General features: G+C 35.3%; 4 protein-coding genes across 4 annotated transcripts; 1 reads left to right on the forward strand and 3 right to left on the reverse strand.

The window, feature by feature from the left end:
• Nucleotides 1-4936: 4936 nt before the first annotated feature.
• Nucleotides 4937-5927, forward strand: LOC145589828 (peroxisomal membrane protein 11A-like). The gene has a single exon (XM_081646511.1). The coding sequence runs from the start codon at nucleotides 5052-5054 to the stop codon at nucleotides 5787-5789; it is 738 nt and encodes a 245-aa protein (XP_081502637.1). The 5' UTR covers nucleotides 4937-5051; the 3' UTR covers nucleotides 5790-5927.
• Nucleotides 5928-7165: 1238 nt separating this feature from the next.
• LOC145589089 (uncharacterized) lies at nucleotides 7166-10901 on the reverse strand. The gene is made up of 3 exons (XM_081645656.1): nucleotides 8204-10901; nucleotides 7670-8059; nucleotides 7166-7269 (listed from the first exon to the last, which is right to left on the reverse strand). The coding sequence occupies exons 1-3, from the start codon at nucleotides 10893-10895 to the stop codon at nucleotides 7166-7168; spliced, it is 3186 nt and encodes a 1061-aa protein (XP_081501782.1). The 5' UTR covers nucleotides 10896-10901.
• A 936-nt stretch (nucleotides 10902-11837) lies between these two features.
• LOC145589090 (uncharacterized) lies at nucleotides 11838-14962 on the reverse strand. The gene is made up of 2 exons (XM_081645657.1): nucleotides 12295-14962; nucleotides 11838-12211 (listed from the first exon to the last, which is right to left on the reverse strand). Exons 1-2 carry the CDS (start codon nucleotides 14960-14962, stop codon nucleotides 11838-11840), a joined length of 3042 nt encoding a protein of 1013 aa, XP_081501783.1.
• Nucleotides 14963-17022: 2060 nt separating this feature from the next.
• On the reverse strand, nucleotides 17023-22373 carry LOC145589091 (LRR receptor-like serine/threonine-protein kinase EFR). Its single transcript, XM_081645658.1, has 3 exons — nucleotides 19651-22373; nucleotides 19011-19462; nucleotides 17023-17478 (listed from the first exon to the last, which is right to left on the reverse strand). Exons 1-3 carry the CDS (start codon nucleotides 22331-22333, stop codon nucleotides 17023-17025), a joined length of 3591 nt encoding a protein of 1196 aa, XP_081501784.1. The 5' UTR covers nucleotides 22334-22373.
• Nucleotides 22374-22961: the final 588 nt, after the last annotated feature.

Below are 22961 nucleotides of genomic sequence, written 5' to 3' on the forward strand. Positions count from 1 at the left end.
GTGGCATAAATGGTAAAGGCCACCGGTTTGAACCCGTGGCAATAATCAATTAAAAAAAAACGCTTCCCTTATAAACCCCAAACCCTACCTCCTTTCCCTCTCAGCCGCCCTTTCCCTCTCCTGCTCTCCCCTCTCCTCTTTCTTTCTCCTTTTCTCCCCTCTCCCCTCTCTTCTTTCTCTTTCAATTCCTCTTCTCCGTTCTCATCTCCTTTTCTTCGATCTCCTCGTCTTCTTCTCCTTCTCCTTCTCCTCGTCTCCTTCTCTTTCATTTCCACCATCACCAAGAACACCACCGCAACAATGCACCACGAAGACATGCACGAGGTTTGTGTTTAATTAATCGATTTTTCTTGGTTAATTAATCGGATTTTGTTGGGTTTAATTGATTGATTTTCTGGGTTTAATTAATCGTTTTTGGAATTGTTTGAGTTTCTTAATCAATTTTAATTTGGTTTTTAATCAATTTTAATCAATTAATTCTGGGTTTTTGTTTTTTGAGTTCGTGAATTAATTTCTTGGTTTTTTTTCCTCGGTTTTTAACTTATTTATGGGATTTTGTCTTTATTTTTGTTTTATTTTTTTTTTCTGGGTTTTCTTCTGGGTTTTTGTTTCATTACTAGGTATTGATTTTCCTGGGTTAATTAGTCGATTTTGGATTTTTTGAGTGTTTTCATCGATTTTAATTCGTTTTTTAATTGATTTTAATCGATTCTAAGTCGATCTCCTTCTGGGTTCTATTCGATTTAATTCTGGTTTTTTTTTTCTTTTTTTTTTATGAGTTCGTGAAAATCAATTTGTTTTTTTGAGTTCGATTTAATTCTCATTTTGTTTTTCATTCTCGTTTTGAAATCAATTCATTTTTTTTTAGTTCGATTTAATTCTCGGGTTTTCACTAATTTTTGGGAATTTTGTTTAATTTTTTTTTCTGGGTTTTTTTTTTCTTTTTTTTCCTGGGTTTTAGTTTTCTGGGTAATTTTTTTGGGTTTTTGTTTAATTTCTGGGTTTTGATTATATTTTTGTGTGTTTTTTCTGGGTTTATTTAACCGATTTATGGGTACCTGTTCTGGTTTTTTTTTTTCGCAGCTTATTTATTTTATTTAATCGATTTTTTTTTTGTTTGATGCAGGTATATTGATTTAGATGTAGATGTTAAATCGAAGAATAAAGATGCAGGATTATTGATTTTGGTGTTATATGGGTTGTTTTTTAATTTTAATGTTGTAATTTTTTTTTGGTTTTTTATTGTAAATTTTTTTTTTTTGATTTTAATGTTGGAATTTTAGTTTTGTGTAATTTGATTAATTTAGTTCTTTTAAATTGGAATTGTTGTATGAGTAATTTAGTTTTTTTACTCTTAAAAAAGTGTACAATTACTAGATACATATGAATATATATGTGTTTTTATGTATTTTACATATATATATATATAGTTTCTACCACAATTTAAGTGAAATAAATGCAAAAAAAAAAAAAAAAAAAAAAAAAAAAAAAAATTGTTTTTTATGGGCATTATTGCCACCGGTTAACCGGTGGCAATACTTGTTAATACCATTAAAAAAAATTGCGGGAAGCACTATTGCCACCGGTTTTGAACCGGTGGCTTTTTAACAAGATTATTGCCACCCCCCAAATGGCCACCGGTTCAAAACCGGTGGCATAGGGTGGTTTTGAACCGGTGGCCAATTCATATTTTCGTCTAGTGGTTGGACAACCTTGTCTATTGGTAAATCCAATGAAATAAATAAATGATGAGTTAGTTAATATTAACTAGTGAAGTCTTAATAAATTTGATAGTTGAGTCATGTGTCGAGTTTATAAACTAATGATGCGTGATGATTGACTATTAGTAGCGTGTTAGGGATTTCTTTTATGTTTTGCAGCTTGTATGTACTCAGCTTTGCTGATTGCGTGCTTTGTGTGTCTTTCTTTGGTCATGGCCTTCGCCTTTCAATGACCCTATGACGATCCAATTTTTACACTTGTAATATTGGAGAGCAGATTAACCACATGTTCTTACATACGCAGCATTCGCATCAGGGTTGTGGGATTTTGAGTACAGAGTTGGTTATTATTCGCAGTTTCTTTTCATAAGTTTGAATTTATTTTAACTCTGGATTTATTTATTTACTACTTTTGTGGGGTTTTGAATAAGGGTCTTATTGGTTCCAAGTTGTATGATTTAGTTTAGTTTTGGTTATTGGTTTTGAAACTTATTTATAACTTAGTTAGTTTTTCCGCTACTAATAGCCTTAACGTTTGAACACGTGACAGTAGCACGCCAGTAATTCTCTAAAATATCTTTAAACCTATGAGGACCCTGAACAATATTCCCCACAAGTAGTCATTTCCCTAACCCCCTAAACCAACCCTAACCCTAAACCTAACCCTAACACTAAACCCTAACTCTAACCCTAAACCCAACCCTAAACCCTAACCCTAAACCCTAACCCTAATCCTAAACCCTAAACTCTAACCCTAACCCTAAACCCTAACCCTAACCCCTAAACCCTAAACCTAAACCCTAACCAACCCTAAACCCTAACCCTAACCCTAAACCCTAACGCTAAACCCTAACCCCTAACCCCTAACCCTAAACCCTAACCCTAAACCTAAATCCGAACCCTAAACCTAAACCCTAACCCTAACACTAAACCCTAAACCCTAACCCTAACCCTAAACCCGAAACCCTAATCCTGAATCCTAACCCCTAAACCTTTACCCTAACCCTAAACCCTAAACCCTTAACTTAAACCAACCTAAGCCCTAAATTCTAAATCAAACCCCTAAACCTTAAACCCTAACTCTAAACCCTTAACCCTAATCCTAAATTGTAACCCTAATCCTAATTATAAACCCCAAATTCTTTAACCTAAGCCATAACCCTAAATCCTAATCCATAACACCACAAACCATAGCCAAATCCTAAGGCATCGTAAACCAAATCGTAAACCTAAACGAACCCTAACCATAATCATAGACCCTAATCCCTAACCACAAACCGTGACACTATGTTAATCCTAAACCTAAACCCATACGAAGAATTTAGGTGATGTCAAAAATATTTAATTAGAAATTTATGTTAGGAGCAAAAATAAGAGTAGATGATTAGGATTGAATGAAATAACATATTCAATCAAATTAAATTTGAGAGATGGAGGGAAAAGCGGAAAACATTATGGGAATTCAATATGTTGAATTATAGAAAGGTTACTCGTACAAATTTAAGAGCTATTTTAATTTTGCAAATTTAAATTGAATTCTTGAAATAAGGAAGATGAATTTTAAGTACGTAGTAATTTTAACATTTAAAAATAGTTTAAATATTATTAAGGGCTTGTTCTGATTTACTGAACCAAGCCGAAGAGAATTGAACTAAATGAACTGATTGGAGCTGAACTGAAGTTAATTGAACTAAACTGATTGGAGCTAAACTGAACTGAACATAACTGAGCTGAACTGGTTGGAACTGAAGAGAACATGCCCTAAATCACTGCCGTTAATTATAAAAATTGTGGTTGTAATTTTTCAAATGACTACTATACAATTTTCATAGAGAAGTTCTACCATAACAAATGACAAATAAAATAATAAAAAAGTCAATAGAAAGAAAACGACTATGAAGAAATGCATATGAAAGGAGGACACGTGGCAAATGGGGGTGTGTTTTTATTTTTGGTAAATTCTACAAGCCCGTAAAGTAAGTATAGATTTTATTTTTGGTAAATTCTACAAGCCCGTAAAAGTTTGAAATTGGTGTAATTTGGAAGATACATATGTATATATATGGACAATTTAGGGGAACTGAAAAGATGGACACCAACTTTTTACTCTCCTCCTCTTTTGGATTTTTATCTTAAGTTGACCAATAGATAAACACTAGATGAAGCCCGTACGATGCACGGTGTTTGTTAAATTTTTTAAAATAATTTTTTTTTTAATTTATGTGCTAAATTTTGTTATATATTTAGATAAAATTCATACTATCAAAAGATAATATTTAATATATAATTAATTTAAACTTAAAAATCTCAGTCAATTTTGCTTACGTGGTATTTTGAATTATTTAATTATAAAAGAAATTAATAATCTCTTATTTAATTGGCTAAAACTAAAATTTATAATCTTACATGGCGTACTAAGAAAATTAAATCCTACGTGGCTCTATAAAAACTTGGCAAAAAAACTCCCCTTTAAATATATATACTCCGTATTAGATTTGTGCAAATGAGCGAAATTTCGTGTAAATGAACAAATATGCTTATCTAATAGCCGGTTATACGAAATCAGTTTTTGTTAAAAGCTGTCTTTGACAAATACTAGATTAAAATGAGGCATGTAAAGCAATTACAATGGGTACACATTTTTAACATTCTAAATTAAAACCCTAAACCTAATCCTTAGCCCTAAATTTTATTTTCAATATATTAAACTTAAAAAATATCTTATTTATTTTCGGTTATTCAATAGTATTGTTACAAGCTTGTAGTAAAAGCACATAAAATACATTTAAAAGCAATAACAATTATCACTTATAAAACACAATCAATCAATGATACAAGTTTATGTAACAATACACTTAGGACCTGATCTCTTCACTTTAATTCAATTCATTTCAATTCCTTATTTCCTTCTCTCATAATCAGTTTAGTTTGTTTTAGTTCAGTTCAGCTCTGTTCAATAACTCAGAACAGACCCTTAGACCAAAGTATTTACAAGTATTACAAGATTCAATTCTCACTACTTATAAAGTCTTAATAACTTGAGAAACCTACCGAACACAAACTAGACTTTAAAAAAAATTGATAAATTATTTAGTTGGTTAAAGCTTCCTTCCCAATTTTAAAGTATTTGGAGATCAATTCTCATCACCCGTTGGGACGCAAATCAAAGCACGAAATCCAATAAAACGACGTCGTTTCAAGCATTAACATCTCCCCTCTTTATTCCCCCAATCAATCGGTCAATAGAACCCAAAATCATACACTCTAAAACGACATCGTCTCTCTTCTAGATGAACAATCTCTAAACCAAAGGAAACTCCATCATCTTCAATGGCAGCAAAACCTTCGAAAGACAGAGACTTCCTGAAGCATCTAGAAGCTTACTTAGCAAAACGCGATGGAGTCGACAAACTCCTCAAGATATCGCGATACGCTTCCAAATTCATCATCTCTTCTTCACTACTCCCCCACGCGCACCCCCTCACGCGCCGCCTCAAGTCGTTTGAATCCTCCGTTGGTCTCAGCCGAAAAGCCTTTCGCCTCGGCAAATTCATCCAAGACGTCAACGCGCTACGCTCGGCGGCGCGTGAGAAAAATCAGAGCCGTCAATTGCTTCTACTCTCTCTCCTCGCGTACGGTGGAGAAGGAATCTACTACTTCGTCGAACAAATCGTGTGGTTGACGAAATCTGGTTTGATTGACGCGCGTCACGCGCGTGAGCTCCAGAAGGTAAGCGCGTGGGCGGAGTTTGTTGGGTATATTGGGAGTACTACGTTGAAGGTTGGAGATTTGAAGGAATTGGATGAGAAATTGAAGTGTTTGAATTCGAGTGTTGAGATTGCGGATGTAAGAGATGAGAATTGTGAAGAGGAGAGAGAAAAATTGAAGGTTTTGAGGTTGAAGATGATGATGAAGAAGATGTCGATTTTGCAGGATTTTGCTGATGGATTAATGGCGTTGGCCGATATTCGGGATGGTAAAGGAAAGATTTTTACTCCGTTTGTTCTTTCTTGTGCTGGATTGTTGTCTGCTTTGATTAGTACCCACAAAAATTGGGTTTCTTGTTGATTTTTTTTTTATGTTAATTTATTGATTTTTTTAGGGTTGAATTGGTGGAAAATTGATTAATATTACAGTAATAATCTTGTATTTTGTGTAATAATACTGAAATCTGGAAATTGAATTGAATACAAAAATTATTTGCAATTTTTGTGCAATGTCTTTGAGCAAGTAGGAAATGTAGACGGAATTCGATCCCAGTTGACATCCGCTTGTGCAATGCTTTGGGAGCTGGTTGATGTTTGTATACAATTGCAATGCTGTACTTGTAAAAACAGAATAATTGAAAATCTAACTTAAGAACTTGATTCATGAATGTATCTACAATCTACATTTTTAGTCTAGTCAAATAATCGACTGCTCGTTAGCTGACTTCAAGATTGGTTAAATAGATGCACATTTTCATCTGTACTAATGTGGCTCTGATATTATGATAACTAGTTATGTGTAATAGGCTAGTAGGTAGCAAGATTGTTCCTCCTTTTGTACATGGAGTTGAATTTCGACGAGTTTATATGGGATGTGATTGAAGATAGGTTGACACTAACACTGCATATGGAAAATTCAATCTGTGTTTTGGGTTGAAGTTTGGTTTCAAGTGTCAATATCTGTGATCTTCAGCTCTTACATATGTTGACATGTTGTTACTTCAGCCTTCTGGTTTTCCAACTACTATGTCAGAATTGGACGAAAGTTTGTGTTCATTAACTGAAAGTTGGAGCTTTTGATTCAACCAAGCAAGCATCCAATTAAGGCAGTTTCATGTTGATGATCTCGATGGGCGGCTTTCACAGTGGATCGAGCAGCTGCAAATTTCTTTCTGAATCAAATGCCTTATTGTTTGTGGACCACTGAAATCAAGGTTAGTTTTCTTGAGTGTACCTCTGGGAATTTTTCGTTACTGAATAATCTGTATCACTTGTTGGTTCTGCCTTAATTCATTTTGTGCATTTACTCGAAAGAATTTAATCTTTGTATCTTGTGTTATAGAATATGGATATTTCTCTGTATAGTTTCTGTCCTTTTTTGACCTTGTGAATGAAATGGTAGTTACTTTGATTTTAAGTTATTGCGCCGTTCTGTTCAAATTATGGCTAGCTTTTGCTTAGTTTATTTTACTTGGTTGTGGAAGAAATTTTTAACTCACACTACTATGTTGTACTACAATGTATCCTTGTGCAGTAGCTATATTTTTATCTGTATTCTATTCTGTGAATGCCAGTGTGTTAACATAGGTGTCCTGCATGATTGCACCATAAATGCTAAATTATTTTTCAGATAAGCTGCAGTTTGATTTTTGTAGAATTTTAAGTTCGGGCTTTCATGATATCTGATGCACATATTACATAGGGTACACACTACACAGAGACACAGAGTAACCAAAATTACAAAAACAGAGAACTTGGAAATGCTGATCCATTTATCATCTCTGAACAAGATATATCTGGAAATATTTCCGCTGGCCTCTGGGTATCCCATGAAAATGGATCTAAGATAAGGAATTAAAAGTCTCATTGTGATACATCTAATTAATTAAATCATCAAAATAATATAGGCTGTATTCAGAACTAGATGGCTGCTTTGCTGTTCTGATCTTGAATCAGAACTCATAAGCACTAGTTATTAAAACCCCCTAAAAAAGCCTCAAGAGAAGTCACTGAAGAATATTAGCTCATCTTGTTCTTCATGTCCATCACATCTTTGCTCGTGGGAAGCTAATGTTATTTAGACATTGATCAGCTTTGTGTTCCTGCACCCAGAAGATTAAAGAGCTAATAAAATCTGATATAAAAATTTCACTAAACCTCAGCTAGAGATATAGTTGAAGAAGTAATTTTGCAATTTCTCTTTATATTATCATTTGTGAGGAAACATATTTTAAACATTACCTGCTCTAATTCTTCTCCTTTGTTGTAAATGAGTTCCAAGGAGCTTGTTTTTGATAGATGATAGCTTTGTACCCACGTCACTTATGTCCAACCTTTCTCTTGGGACCTCAGCTGAGCAAGAAATTGCTATTCCAAGTATAGAAGTCAGCGCCTCCAACATCAAGGCGCTGTCTTGCTTGTCTGTTTCCTCATGGTCTATTTCATCAACAAGGACATGATCTAAAATTTCGATAACATTTTCAGGTAGAGCTTCTTTGACGAAGCAATGCAAACTTAGGCCCCCCTTGAACATGTCGTTTGTAGGCCTCTTTCCTGTAAATATTTCGAGTAATAGGATTCCAAAACTATAGACATCACCTCTGGTAGACACCTCATTTCCCACACCATATTCTGCATGTAGTGCCTCGTATGTTATAATTGAACTAACATTAAATTATATCCTAAATGTTTGTTACTGATAGCTAAAATAGGATCACTACAGTACAGGTAGTTAATATATTTTTAGAGATAGGTGTAAGAGCAATAGTTAATTACCTGGAGGAGTGTAACCAATGGTACCTCTAACTCCAATAGAGGTAGATTGATTGTCTTGAGAATCAGTGATGTCTTTCAAGAGAAACTTGGCAAGGCCAAAGTCTCCTACATGTGCAACCATATCTTCATCAAGGAGAATATTGCTTGGCTTGAGGTCGCAGTGAACTATGGAGGTGCCACAATGGTGGTGAAGATAATCCAAAGCAAATGCAACCTCAATTGCAATATCAAGTCTTTGGCGAAAGTTCAAGATCCTTGAGGTATCATTTGTGCCATCAGCTCTAGTGATTGCCTCAGTTGGATGGAACCAATTGTCTAAACTCCCATTCACCATATACTCAAAAACCAAAGCCTTGAAATCTTTGCCTTGATAATCAACACTTGAACAAACTGTTATTACCTTAACAAGATTCCGATGTCTTATGCTTCGGAGGACGCTACATTCTGCCAAAAAACTCTTGGAAGCGCCACGATTTTCAAGGTTAAATATCTTGATGGCCACTGTTGATCCATCCTCTTCAAGAATTCCTTTGTATACGATCCCAAATGAACCAGTGCCAATTAAATTTTCAGAGGAGAATCCGTTAGTTGCTTTAAGAAGGGTTTGATATGACAAATTCTGGAAATTATCTGAATCACCAGAAGATGTGGGTTCCTTAGGCTTCCTTCTAAACCAGCAAATATATGATACCACAAGTAAAGCAACTAGTAAAACCACTCCCAAAATTGCTGAAAGAATTACAACTGTCAACTTCTTCTTGTTCATCAATCTTTTCTTCTTGTTGGTGTTGCTTAATTTGCAGTGTGGCAATTTTAAGACTGATATGCCTCCACAAATTCTATTGTTTCCAATGATGGAAAGATTCTTTGCGTTGTTGAAGACTCCACCTATTGGTACTTCACCTTCAAGGTTGTTGTATGATAGGTTTAGCCTCCTCAAATTGAGGCTTGCTAAAAATTTTGGAATTTTGCCAGATAAATTGTTGTATGACAAATCCATCTCTAGGAGACCAGTTAATTTCTGCAGTTCACTAGGAATAGTGCCTTGGAATCTGTTTTCATCCATGCCTAGGAGCTCTAATGATAGGCAACTTCCGAGAGAGCGTGGTATCTCACCTGATATCCTGTTACCGGAGACATCTAGGGCTGCAAGGTTTTTCAATTGTCCAACTTCCTCAGAGAGAGATCCAGTTAAGTGGTTTCCATGTAGAGAGAGTGCAATAGTTAAGGAGGGAATGTTATAGAGTTGTGAGGGTATACTACCGGTAAGATTGTTTTCAGACAGCAATAATCCTATTAGTGACCTACAATTTTCAAGAGTTGGAGGTATTTGGCCTTCAAGGCTATTATTATACAGGGAGAGCATTGACAACTTGGTTAAGTTTCCAATTGAGGGTGGAATGATCCCCGATAATAAGTTATCATTTAGATTTAGAAGCTGGAGATTTTGGAGCTTTCCTATCCCTTGAGGAATGACAGAAGATAGTGCATTTTTGCTAGCATCAAAATATTGCAATTCTGCTAAATTTTCTATGCAAACTGGAATTTCTCCCGCTAAGTTGTTGTCACTTAATACCAAATAAGTAATTGATGTGAAATTGCATATGATTTTAGGAAAACTTCCTTTGAACTTATTTTGATCTATCTCAAGCCATTGCAAATTAGTGGAGTTAGCCAAGGAAGAAACAAAGTCCAAATCTTGAGCTTGGCCATACCCAAGGGAGTTACTGTAAAGGACAAGGTGAACAAGGTTTACTAATTTGTGCAGAGAAGGAACTTGTCCTCGAAGATTGTTTTGTGACAGATCAAGAACTTCTAGGTTTGAGGCATTAGATATTGAAGCTGGAATATGTCCAGTAAATCGATTATTGTATATAGAGAACCACTGAAGATTTGGGAGAGTATTACCAATATCTGGCGGAAGGGTTCCTTCAAATTCATTTTGGTATAAACACAAGTATGTCAACAAAGAGAGGTTGAAAATAGAGGGGGGAAGTACTCCCGAAAACTTATTCTCACATAAATTCAGACTGGTTAGGTTCTTTAGTTTGCCTAGACTATCTGAGATACTTCCAACTAAATTGTTTCCACCTACTGAGAGCATAGAGAGGGATGATAAGTTCCCTAAGGATGAAGGAACATTGCCTGTTAAGTTATTTCTTGTTAACATAAGAAATTGCAAATGTGACAGGGAACCAACTGTTTGTGGGATTTTCCCTACAAACTTGTTTAGGGAAAGGTGTATACCAGTAAGGCTGTAGCAATTTGATATATTAGATGGAATTTCCCCTCCAAAGGAATTATTAGACAGCCGGAGAGTTTGCAACCGATGTAAACGGCCAATCTCAGGTGGGAGTACGCTGCTGAAACTGTTATTTTGAAGGTTGAGTATCCTGAGGAAGCTTAAATTACCAAGATGAGGGGAGAGGGTACCTGTGAGTTTTGAGGAATGCAAGTCAAGTACCGTTACTCTCCGGTGTTTACCACCGCAAGTAACTCCATACCATTCACAAAATGGGAGACTGTCATTCCACGAGCTCATGAGGTTGAGTGGATCATCGCTTATTTTGGCTTTGATTTCAAGCAGTGCTATCCTGTCTGTGCTAGTGTTGCTGGCTATTGAGAATTCAAGACAGCAAAGTGCAGATAGAGAGAAAATGATCCAGTATAATAAAGTGTTTGGGCTTGACATATTTTTTTTTTTTTGTTTTTTTTTTGGGAGATACTATTTGATATAACTATCCTCATTGAAGCTATTCACTTATCTTTATAAACAGATGCAGTAGTCAACGGTCGTAAAATAAGTTGCTGAAATGAAACGACCAGCACATTACTAGAAATGGTAGGGATATGCAAATTGTGGAGGAGCTTAGCCTGTTTATGAAACTTTGAACCTCCAAATCTGAACACCTTTCTATTTTTGGTGTTTTTAATTGACAAGTTGAATAATAATACAAGAGAACTTGGACTTGCAAATTTAGGTGTGGTCCATGTACTCTAAAATATCTTCACTGTCTGCCGTGAGTGATTGTTAGGACTTTGGCTTGAAAATGAGTGGAGTGAAACATGCATGATTTTTTTTTTTTTGACAGCCAACACAAAACAGTTAACAGACTAAAACTCTGTTAGTACTTGAACCGTTACTTTACCCAAAATTTGTTCTTTTTGCTGAACAAGGGTGGATCAATTAGTAACTTTGCCTGGGGTTTTACCTGTGAGAAACTGAGAATGTCTCTTTATTGAATTTTACTTTCTGGTTCTTTAATTTGTTTAAATATAATGTAGGGTATACAGGATGCATTTTTGCTTTACATAATTTCTGGCAATATCATTGAAATCTAGACCGTTTTGTTTTTGTAAAATGATGCTTGTAGAGTTGCGCGCTGTAATTGAATGGACACAACGAACCTAGAGATATCATCCAATGTATTGTCTGATTGTTCACATGATGGAATTTTGGCATGCTTTTACTTAATTTATTTTGATCAATTGTGAACGATTTCACCATTTCCTGTTTGTATGCAGGATTGCAGAAATTACTTATGTGTGCCATTGAATGTTATACAATGCTAGCAGAAAAACAATCCTTCTCGATGCTCTTCAATATACCAGAATACTTGCTAGGGTGCTAGATTTATCCTCTATTTTGTGCACAAGTGCCAAAGAGCTTCTTGCTAATTAATGATAGCTTTGCAGCAACATCACTCATGTCCGACCTCTCTCCCGGGACTTCAGAAGAACTATGTAGTGCGATTTCAAGTATAGAAATCAAGGCATCCAACTTTGCGCTGCTGCTCGCATTTTCCCCATTGTCTAGGTCTTCAAGAAGAGCAGGATCAAGAATCTCAGCTACATGTTTAGGTAAAGCTTTTTTCACAAAACTGTGCAAGTTCAGACTGCCTTTTAATATGTCATTAGTTGGTCTCTTTCCTGTAAATATTTGAAGTAAAAGGATCCCAAAACTATAGACATCGCCGTTGGTGGACACCTCGTTTCCTAGACCATATTCTGCATGTCATATACATACCTCAATACGATATAAAATATATTATTTACATAATTATTTGGAAATGCAGGGTATAGCAAGTTACCTGGAGGCACATAGCCGATAGTTCCTCTAACTCCAATAGAGCTAAATTCTTTGCCATGAGAGTTGGTGATGCATTTCAAGAGAATCTTGGCTAGGCCAAAGTCGCCTACATGTGCGACCATGCTTTCATCAAGGAGAATATTGCTTGGCTTGAGGTCACAATGAATTATGGAGGCACCACAATGATGGTGAAGATAATCCAGAGAGAATGCAACATCAACTGCAATGTCAAGTCTTTGGCGAAAACTCAAGGTTCTTGTGATATTTACGCTATCAACATTATTGAATATCTCTGTTGGATGCAACCAATCTTCCAAACTCCCATTAACCATGTACTCATAAACCAAAGCCTTGAAATCTCTACCTTGATAATCAATACTAGAACAAGCTGTTATTACCTTCACCAGATTTCGATGCCTGGTGTTTCGGAGGACGTTGCATTCTGCGGTGAAACTCTTAGAAGCTTCATGGTACTCTTGCCTAAATACCTTGATGGCAACTGTTGATCCATTGTTATCAAGGGTCCCCTTGTATACAACCCCAAATGTACCACTGCCAATCAAATTTTCCGAGGAGAAATCATTTGTGGCTTTAACAAGGGTTTGGTAAGACAAAAAATTATCAAAATCACTTGAAGTTATGGGATCTCTAGCCCTCTGCCTTCGCCAAAAACTATATAATGACACAAGTATAGCCACAAGAACTCCGAAAATTCCAGAAAGAATTGCAATTGTCAATATCTTCTTGTGCTTCTTTTTGCTTTTTTCAGTGTTGCGCCTCAAATTACATTGGGGTAACTTTAATTCGGATATGCCTCCACAGAGCCTACTGTTCCCAGTTATCAAAACATCATTCACATTGTTAAAGACTCCCTCTTTGGGCACTTCACCTTCAAGATTGTTGTGTGATAGATCGATGCTTTGCAACTGGATGCTTGTGAGAAATTTCGGAATTTCACCAGATAAGTTATTGTGTGATAAGTCCAAACGAAGCAGACCCTTTAATGTTTGTAGTGCACTAGGAATGGTGCCACTTAAATTGTTTTCCTGCATGTGCAGGAACTCTAGTGATACACAACTGCCAATAGAGCTTGGAATCTGACCTGATAGCAAGTTACGCGAAACATCCAGTTTGTCAAGATTGTTCAGTTGCCCAACTTCTTCAGGGAGGGATCCAGTCAGCTGGTTTCCAGAAAGATTGAGTAAGATGGATATGGCGGGGAGATTAAAAAGTTGTGAAGGTATCTTGCTGCTAAGTCTGTTATTTGAAAGATCTAGTATTATTAGCGATCTACAATTTCCCAGAGTTGAAGGTATTTGGCCTTCAAGACTATTACTAGTCACGAGAAAACTAGACAACTTAGTTAAGTTTCCAATTGAAGATGGAATGACCCCGGATATTTGGTTACCTTTCATTTGCAAATAGATGAGATTTTGGAGCTTGCCTATGCCTCTAGGAATGACCCCAGAAAGCCTGTTGTTATTAAGTTGAAAAAACTGCAAACCTGTCAAGTTTCCTATGCAATTTGGAATTTCTCCTGCTAAATTGATTCCACTCATCCCCAAAATATAAAGCGATGAGAATTTACATATAGTTTTAGGAAAGTTGCCTTTGAAATTATTAATACCAATCTGGAGACGTCTTAAATTGGTAGCATTGGCCAAGGAAGAAACAAAATTCATATCTCCAGCTTGGTTATAACCAAGGAAGTTGCTGTGAAGGACAAGATTAGTAAGCTTTACAAGCTTTTGCAAAGAAGGAACTTGTCCTTGAAGATTGTTCATTGATAAATCGAGATTATTTAGATTTGAGGAATTGGATATTGAAGCTGGAATATGTCCACTAAACCGGTTACTATATATAGTGGACCATTGAAGTCGTGGAAGAGAATTACCTAAATATGAAGGCAGTTCTCCTTCCAAGTCATTCCGAGCTAAGCTTAAATCTGTTAGTGACGAGAGGTTAAAGATTGAAGGTGGGACTTTCCCTGAAAACTTATTGCCCTCTAATATCAACATGGTCAGATTTTTTAGACTGCCTAGCCAATTTGGGATCTTTCCAACAAAATTGTTTTCGGCTAAGTCGATCCCAGTGAGGGATGACAAGTTCTTCAAAGATGAAGGAATGTCGCCAGTTAAGTTGTTCCCTGTCAAATAAAGCTGTCGCAAATTTGACAGTGAACCAAGTGTGTGTGGGATTCTTCCAGTTAACTTGTTATAATAAAGATTTATATCAATAAGACTATAACAACTTGATATATTTAACGGAATCTCCCCTTCAATCGAGTTACTATACAAAGAAAGATTTTGCAACCTATAAAGACGACTAATTTCAAGTGGTATTGTTCCGCCTAAACTATTATTTTGAAGATGTAGCTCTTTGAGGAAGCTCAAATTATCTAGATAGGGAGAGAGGATACCTGTGAGTTTCGAGTTACTCAGGTCAAGTGTTATGACTCTTCGATGCCTACGATCACATGTAATGCCATACCACTCGCAAAAGTGAAGGGTGTCATTCCATGAGCTCATCACACCAAAAGGGTCATCGCTTATCTTGGATTTGATGTTAAGCAGTGCTAGCTTGTCTATCTCGCCCCCCGAGATCTGAAGACAGCAGAGTATAGTCGTAGCCAAAATGGTCTGGAAATATGAAGATGATGAGCGAGACATGTTTAATTTTGTGGTTTGGTAAGGACAATAACTCTGGTATTACTTCTCACAAACTATGTAGATATAAGGCCACTTTTTTAATTAAAAGATGCAAAAATGAAATTATTGAAGTTCGCAGAAGTCTCTGAATTAAATTAAAAATGACTGGCCTGGTCATCCATACCTAATCACTTGGACTATAGTACTATACTCTAATTAATTACTCATATAAATTACATTATTGGCGTGTAATCACTTGGACTATGGTACTATACTCTAATTGATTACTCATATAAATTACATTTTTGGGCTGTTTAGTTTTAAGGTTTCAATTCAAATCTAGGAATTGGGTCAACCGGTCAAGTGTCTTGTTTGGGATATGGACAAATGAGAAGGTAACATAATTCAATAATTTAAAATTTAATAGGAAGTCTACATGAAAAATCTTATTAGCGGACAAAGACTATAATGAAGGCCAGGTAACGCAAATCACTATTTAAATCAATTTTCGTATACGAATTATTACTTATATAGTTATATGAAAGGACTATTGTAGAATCAATGGTTCAAATGACTACTGTAGAATTTTCATTAATAACAAAATATACTTGTCTAAACGAGATAATTAGAGTATTAGACTGTGAAGTTGGGGCATGTGTCGCTACACCAAAATTGAAATTACTACTGTACATCAAGCAAAATGATCAGGTTTTACACTGTATTAGTCCCCTCATTTCTTTCCTTGAAATCGAAAAATAAAAATTAAAAAGGTTCCGTCATTTCAAAAAATAAAAACCGAGGAATGAAGGATATGTAAAAATAAAAAAATAATTTTGTAATTACACACATAATTATATTTAATGTTATTTACATTTTATATAAGACAATACTCGTAGTTTTTTTTTTTTTTTTTTGTGCATGCGCGCACTCGTGTATAGAAAGCTCAATGTAAGGTATGTAGTGATGTGTTTTTTTTTTTAAAAAAAAAATAGTGATGTAAATGAAATTTAATTTTAATTTTTAAATTTTGGGTACGATATCCCTCTAAGCTAATGGTTTAACTGTGTAACACAATATAACATTGGCCAACCACAAAACGGTGTAGGTAATGACGAAAGAAAATAATACGGAGTAGTTAACAAACATGACATTACTTTTTCCAAACTTTAGCAAATACTCTATAATTCGTATTCACTCGATTTCTTTTAATATTTTACGCTTTAACTTTTATGGTCAACTTTTTTTAAAGATTTGACCCTTAAAAATTTACTACTGCTATTATAAACATCAAAGATCACAACCAATCTAGTATAGTAGTATATTGGAGGCAAAAGTGGGTTATTTACCGAATAATTAAAGGTGAGATTATTTTTAACAGTGGTGACAAAAGTGATATGGCATGTGGCTGCTCAGGTTACTAAAAAAGCTAACTTCCTTGCGCATAGTGAGATTAAACTTTAAACCTACAAGCTTTGAACCACCAAAATTGAAACTATGTATCTTATGGTCTATAACTCTTTATGTCAACTTTTGTTCTATCTTTCTGATAGATTATTGTACAATATCTTCCATGTTGTATTATTAACTCCTTAATACATAAAACTAACAATGATTTTTCTGATAGCCTTTGAAGTAAGTTAGAAACTTTTGGGCTTGTCTTGTTCTTCATGTCCACTGAATCTAATACACAGAACAACTTGGTTTGACATCCATCGCTATCGCGCACCTGCAAGAAAGCAATCAACTTTAACTAATAACGGTGTGAGATAGATAATCAGATACCCACATCAACTGTGAAAAGAAAAGTCATTGATCGAGAGGAAAAACAGTACTGCATGAAACACACCTGCTTGAGATTTCTTTGGTTATTTTCCAAAGAGCTTGTTTCTAATAGATGATAGCTTAGCATTTGCGTCACTCATGTCCAACCTTTCTCGTGGGAGCTCAGCAGAGCAAGTAATAGCAATTTCAGGGATAGAAATCAAGGCATCTAACATTAGGTTGCTATCTGTCTCTGCTCTTGCTATTACCTGGTGGAGTGTAACCGATAGTTCCTCTTACTTCAATTGAGCTGAATTGATTCACATCTGAGCTGTTAGGTTGTTCCCTTCTCGTAGGAACTTGGCTAGCCCAAAGTCGCTGACATGTGCAACCATTTCATCGTCAAGGAGAACATTGCTCGGGTTGAGGTCACAGTGAACTATGGAGGTGCCACTGTGATGGTGAAGATAATCCAAGGCAGAGGCAACATCAATTGCAATATCAAGTCTTTGGTAAAGATTTAGGCTTCTTACGGTATGATCAGTGTCTTCAACCCTATTAATAGCCTTGGCCGGATGTAACCAGTCTTCCAAACTTCCATTCGACATGTATTCATAAACTAAATCTTTGAAATCTTTACCTTGATAATCAGCACTAGAACAAGTTGTTACCACCTTGACAAGATTTCGATGTCTTATACTTCGAAGGACCTTGCATTCAGCCATGAAACTCTTTGAAGCACCGCGATAATCTAGTTCAAATCGAGGCTTTGCAACCTGAGGCTTGTGAGAAATTTCGGGATTTCACCAGACAAATTGTTGTGTGACAAGTCCAAACGAAGAAGACCCTTCAATGTTTGTAATGCATTAGGAATGGTGCCATCAAAATTGTTTTCCTTCATGTACAAGACCTCTAGTGATACACAACTACCAAGTTAGGTTGGTAGAAAATTTTAATCCAACATAAAATAAATATTTTTCGAGAAACTATATTATAAGAGTAAAAATTACATAAATAAAACTAAAAATTTGATAAATTAAAAAAATGTTGATAATAATATTTTATTTAATTTCTAGAAAATCTATAATGATATATATAGATCTTGAAAATTCATGTTTCAAAATAAATGTCTCTTTTTATTGATTTATCCCCTCTTGTTTCAAAATAAGCGTCTTTTTTAATTTTTGTGCTATTTATATATACGTATTAATTTATACTTTTTACGTATGCATGTGCTATATATATACATATTCATGTGAAACCTTAGCTTGTTAAATTTATCTCAACGGCTTTCGAATTAAATACTAACATTTTAATACTTTATACTCCGTAGCTTTTGATAATTAAAGATATTATCGATTAAAATTTTCATTAAAAAATATATTAATGGGATGTTTAGTTTGGAATGTGAGGTGTAAAGAACAAAGACTGTAAATGAAGGCAACATGGATCAAATCACTTTCTAACTCAACTTTGGAGTCAGCATCGATATTTTAGTTGAATGAATTACTTGTATATTTTACACATGTGGATGCAAGTTTTTAATTGATAAAGCTTTGGGGTTTACGCATGAGATAAATTTCATACGTATTACTCCATTTTTTTAAATTTATTTATTGTGGCTCTTTATACAATGAAATAATACTACGATCAAAATCTTGTTAGTTATACATTTTTCATGTTTAAAGCTATATTTCCTTTTGGGAGCCTCTTCTAATCATATAAATAGCTCATCAACCTCCCACAAAATCACGCCAATTTTTTTTTTTCAAAACTTTAAGAGCATGATTAACATTATCTTTAATTTAAAGGTTAATAATCAATCAATCAATTAAAGCCTTAATCCTATAACGGGGGTTGGCTACATGAACCCACTCGGGGGCGGAACTGGGGGGCTAGAGTGGGCCTTGGCCTCCCCCATGGTTTTAGTTATTAATTAATATATCATATAATTAGATTAGTTATACTATAGCTGAGTTGGTGTAAAACTTTATCACATTTTATGACATAAGCCAAATGTTAATAATAATATATATATATATAAAATTGAAAACATGTGAACTAATAAAAAAATTGAAACAGAGGAATTGAATTATACGTTAACAAATAAAAATAAATTTTCCTCAAAAAAAAAAAAAAAAAAAACAAATAAAAATAAATAAATAAATAAATATTATAGCTCTAGTTAATCTTCTTGTCAGTTGTCATGCTCAAAGTTAGACCAACTTGGTTTGAGATCAATCACTCTTGTGAGCCTGCACCGAGAAAGAAAGAAAACCACATTTAAAATCTTAACAAAGCCAATTACCAAATTACTTTTGTCAAATAAGTATTTATCATTAGCGAGCGAAAAGCAATAATTAAACCATTGATATATACCTGCTTGAACTCTTCTTCTTTGCCGTAAGCTGTATTCAAGAAGTTTCTTTCTAATCGATAATAGCTTTGCAACGACATCGTTCATGTCCATCCTTTCTTGTGGAGCCTCAGTTGAACAAGACAGTGCGACCTTAAGTATAGAACTCAGGGTCTCCAACATAAAACTGCTATCAATCTCCTGACCATGTATGTCTTCAAGAAGAACACGATCTAGAATCTCGATCACATGTCTAGGAAGTGATTCTTTGACAAAGCAATGTAAGCTTACACCCCCCTTGAACATGTCATTTGTAGGCCTCTTTCCGGTTATCAGCTCTAGTAAAAGAATTCCAAAACTATATACATCGCCGTTGGTAGATACCTCGTTTCCCAAACCATACTCTGCATAACATACCTCAAAAGTTATATTACTTCCTCTGTTTTTCAATAGATGCATCACTTTGATTTTTTACATTGTTTATACATAAACTTAATTTGACATTTTATATCTTTGATTATATATTTGTGAAAATGATTCAAGTTTATAGAAGTGATGAAAAAGTGTGAGAACATTATTATTAGTTAGTTACCTGGGGGAGTGTAACCGATGGTTCCTCTAACACCCATAGAGCTGAACTCGTTCTCATTTGAGCTATTGATGGCTTTTGAGAGGAATTTGGCGAGCCCAAAGTCCCCGACATGTGCAACCATTTCACCATCAAGGAGAACATTACTCGGTTTGAGGTCACAATGAACAAGGGAGATACCACAATGATTGTGAAGATAATCCAACGCGAATGCAACATCAATTGCAATATCAAGTCTTTGGCAAAGATTCAGCTTCCTTAAGGTATGCTCTACTCCTTCAACCGGTGGATGTAACCAGTCATCCAAACTTCCGTTCGACATGTATTCATAAACTAGAGCTTTGAAATCAGTACCTTGATGATCAACGCTAGAACAAGTTGTTACCACCTTGACAAGATTTCGATGTCTTATACTACGAAGGACCTTGCATTCAGCCATGAAACTCTTAGAAGCACCGCGATAATCTAGTTTAAATATCTTGATGGCAACAATTGATCCACTCTCTTGAAGGGTTCCTTTGTATACAACACCAAATGCTCCACTACCAATCAAATTTTCTGCGGAGAACTCATTTGTGGCTTTACGAAGTGTTTGATAAGACAAATTCGGAAAATTCTCACAATCATCTGAATTTGTAGATACCTTGGTTTCCTTCTTCTTCCATAAACTATATAAAGACACAAGTAAAGCCACTAGCAAAATAAACCCAAACAACCCACAAATTACTCCAATTATCAATTTCTTCCTATATTCTAGTCTTCTTTTTTTAGTGTTACGACTCAAGCTACAATGGGGCAGTTGTAACTCGGGTATGCCTCCGCATAGCCTATTGTTACCATCTATCAAAAGACCAGTTGCATTTTTGAAAACTCCTTCTATGGGTACTTCACCTTCAAGATTGTTGTGTGATAGATTGAGGCTTTGCAACTGAAGGCTTGTGAGAGTTTTCGGGATTTCACCAGATAAATTGTTGTGTGACAAATCTAGCCAACGAAGACCCTTTAATGTTTGTAATGTATCAGGAATGGTGCCGTTAAAATTGTTTTCTTGCATGTATAAAATCTCTAATGACACACAACTAGTAAGAGATCTTGGTATAATATCAGACAACATATTTCGAGAAACATCAAGGCTATTGAGAGTCTTCAGTTGTCCGACTTCTACAGGTAGAGACCCGGTTAGATGGTTTCCTGAAAGATTGAGTAGGATGGACATGGTGGAGAGACTAAAAAGTTGTGACGGTATTGTGCCGTTAAGCTTGTTATCTGAAAGATCTAAGCTTAGAAGTGATATACAATTTTCAAGATTGGGTGGTATTTGGCCTTCGAGCTTATTATTGGATAGGGTTAAAGTTGACAACTTAGTTAAGTTTCCGATTGAGGATGGAATGACCCCGGATAAATGGTTACCTTTCAGATATAAATATGTGAGGTTTTGAAGGTTCCCTATGCCTCGAGGAATGGTCCCTGTGAATGTATTGTTACCGGCTGAAAAGAAATGCAATTTTGCTAAGTTTCCTATGCAACTTGGAATTTCTCCATCTAATTTATTGTGACTTAGCGTTAAATAAGTAAGATTTGAGAAATTGCAAATGATCTTAGGAAAAACTCCTCCAAAGTTATTATCTTTTATTTGTAGCCATTCTAAATTGGTTGCATTAGCCAAGGAAGAAATAAAGTTCAAATCTTCGGGTTGGTTGTAACCCAGGGAGTTTGTGTAAAGGTTAAGGTAATTAAGCCATGATAACTTATGTAAAGAAGGAACTTGTCCTCGAAGATTGTTTTTCGACAAGCTCAAAACTTCTAGATCTGATGCATTAGATATTGAAGTTGGAATATGTCCAGTGAATCGATTATTAGATATGGAGAACCACCGTAGATAGGGAAGAGTGTTACCCATATACGAAGGGAGGTTTCCTATAAAGTCATTTTGTGCTAAACTTAATTTGATTAATGAAGATAAGTTGAAGATTGAGGGAGGGATTTCTCCAAATAAATTATTATTGTCTAAAATCAAAACTTCTAGATATCTTAATTTACCTAGTTGATTAGGGATCTTTCCGGCCAAAGCGTTGCTACCCATGTGGAGCTCGACGACGTATGATAAGTTCCCCAAGGATGATGGGATCTCACCTATCAAGTTATTCCTTGCCAAATCAAGGTATAGCAATTGTGACAAGGAACCAAGCTCGGGAGGGATTGCACCCACCAACCTATTATTGTCGAGACTTATATCAATAAGTCTATAACAGCTTGATATATTCGATGAAATTTCCCCTCCAATGGAATTGTTAAATAGCCAAAGAATTTGCAAACGATACAAACGATTAATTTCTTGGGGTATAGTTCCTCCAAAACTATTATCTTGAAGGTATAACTCCCTAAGGAAGCTCAAATTACCAAGATAAGGAGAAAGGATACCTGTGAGTTTCGAGTTACTTAGGTCGAGTGTTGTTACTCTTCGATGCCTACGCCCACAAGTAACACCATGCCACTTACAAAAGTGGAGGGAGGCATTCCATGAGCTCAGTACACCTAGAGGATCATCACTTATCTTGGCTTTGACTTCAAGCAATGCTTGCTTGTCCATGTCGTCGTTACCGGCTACTACAATGATGAAGTGATGGCAGCAAAACATAGTCGTAACCAAAATGAACTGCAAAAACAAAGAAGATGCGCATGACATGTTTAATAATTTGGATCAAAAAGTTTCATACAAATTGAAATATACAATGGTGTAACTATGTTAACAAAAGAGATGACTTTTTATTCAAATGCATAAGTCAAACTGTGAAAGTTCACAAAAGTAATCATAGATGAAATAAAAAAAAGAGTGGCACATGCAACATTGTTGCACACCAATGAAGAATATTGAATATTTGAATATAACAAATTAATCATTTGGTTTATAGTCTAAATAAATTATGCCCTCTCATGTTTTCATGCGTACAATAAGGGAGTCAAAAAGGTTTTATATTAATATATTATGATGCTGACATTTAAGTGTTTTGACTTTGCAATTGATGAACATGGACTAGATGAGAAGGTAACATGAACCATTATCTAAGTCAACCTTCATTTATTCACTCTTTCCAAGGGATACTAAATGATACTACTTCCTATTAGATCTTATCAGATGGAGCACGTGGACCATACAGATGGAGCTAGTGGTCAAACCAAAACGGTCAATCCAATTGATCTTTGGTGCATCCTCATGCACCTAAGATAGGTGCAACAAGGGAAGGCCCAAAACGGGCGGCCCAATTAATAACCCAGACAACAAATCCGCGATCCGTCAAAATCAACACTACGCT

The sequence above is a fragment of the Chenopodium album genome, chromosome 17 (genome assembly GCF_948465745.1).
Source record: "Chenopodium album chromosome 17, dcCheAlbu1.1, whole genome shotgun sequence".
Lineage (NCBI taxonomy): Eukaryota > Viridiplantae > Streptophyta > Magnoliopsida > Caryophyllales > Amaranthaceae > Chenopodium > Chenopodium album.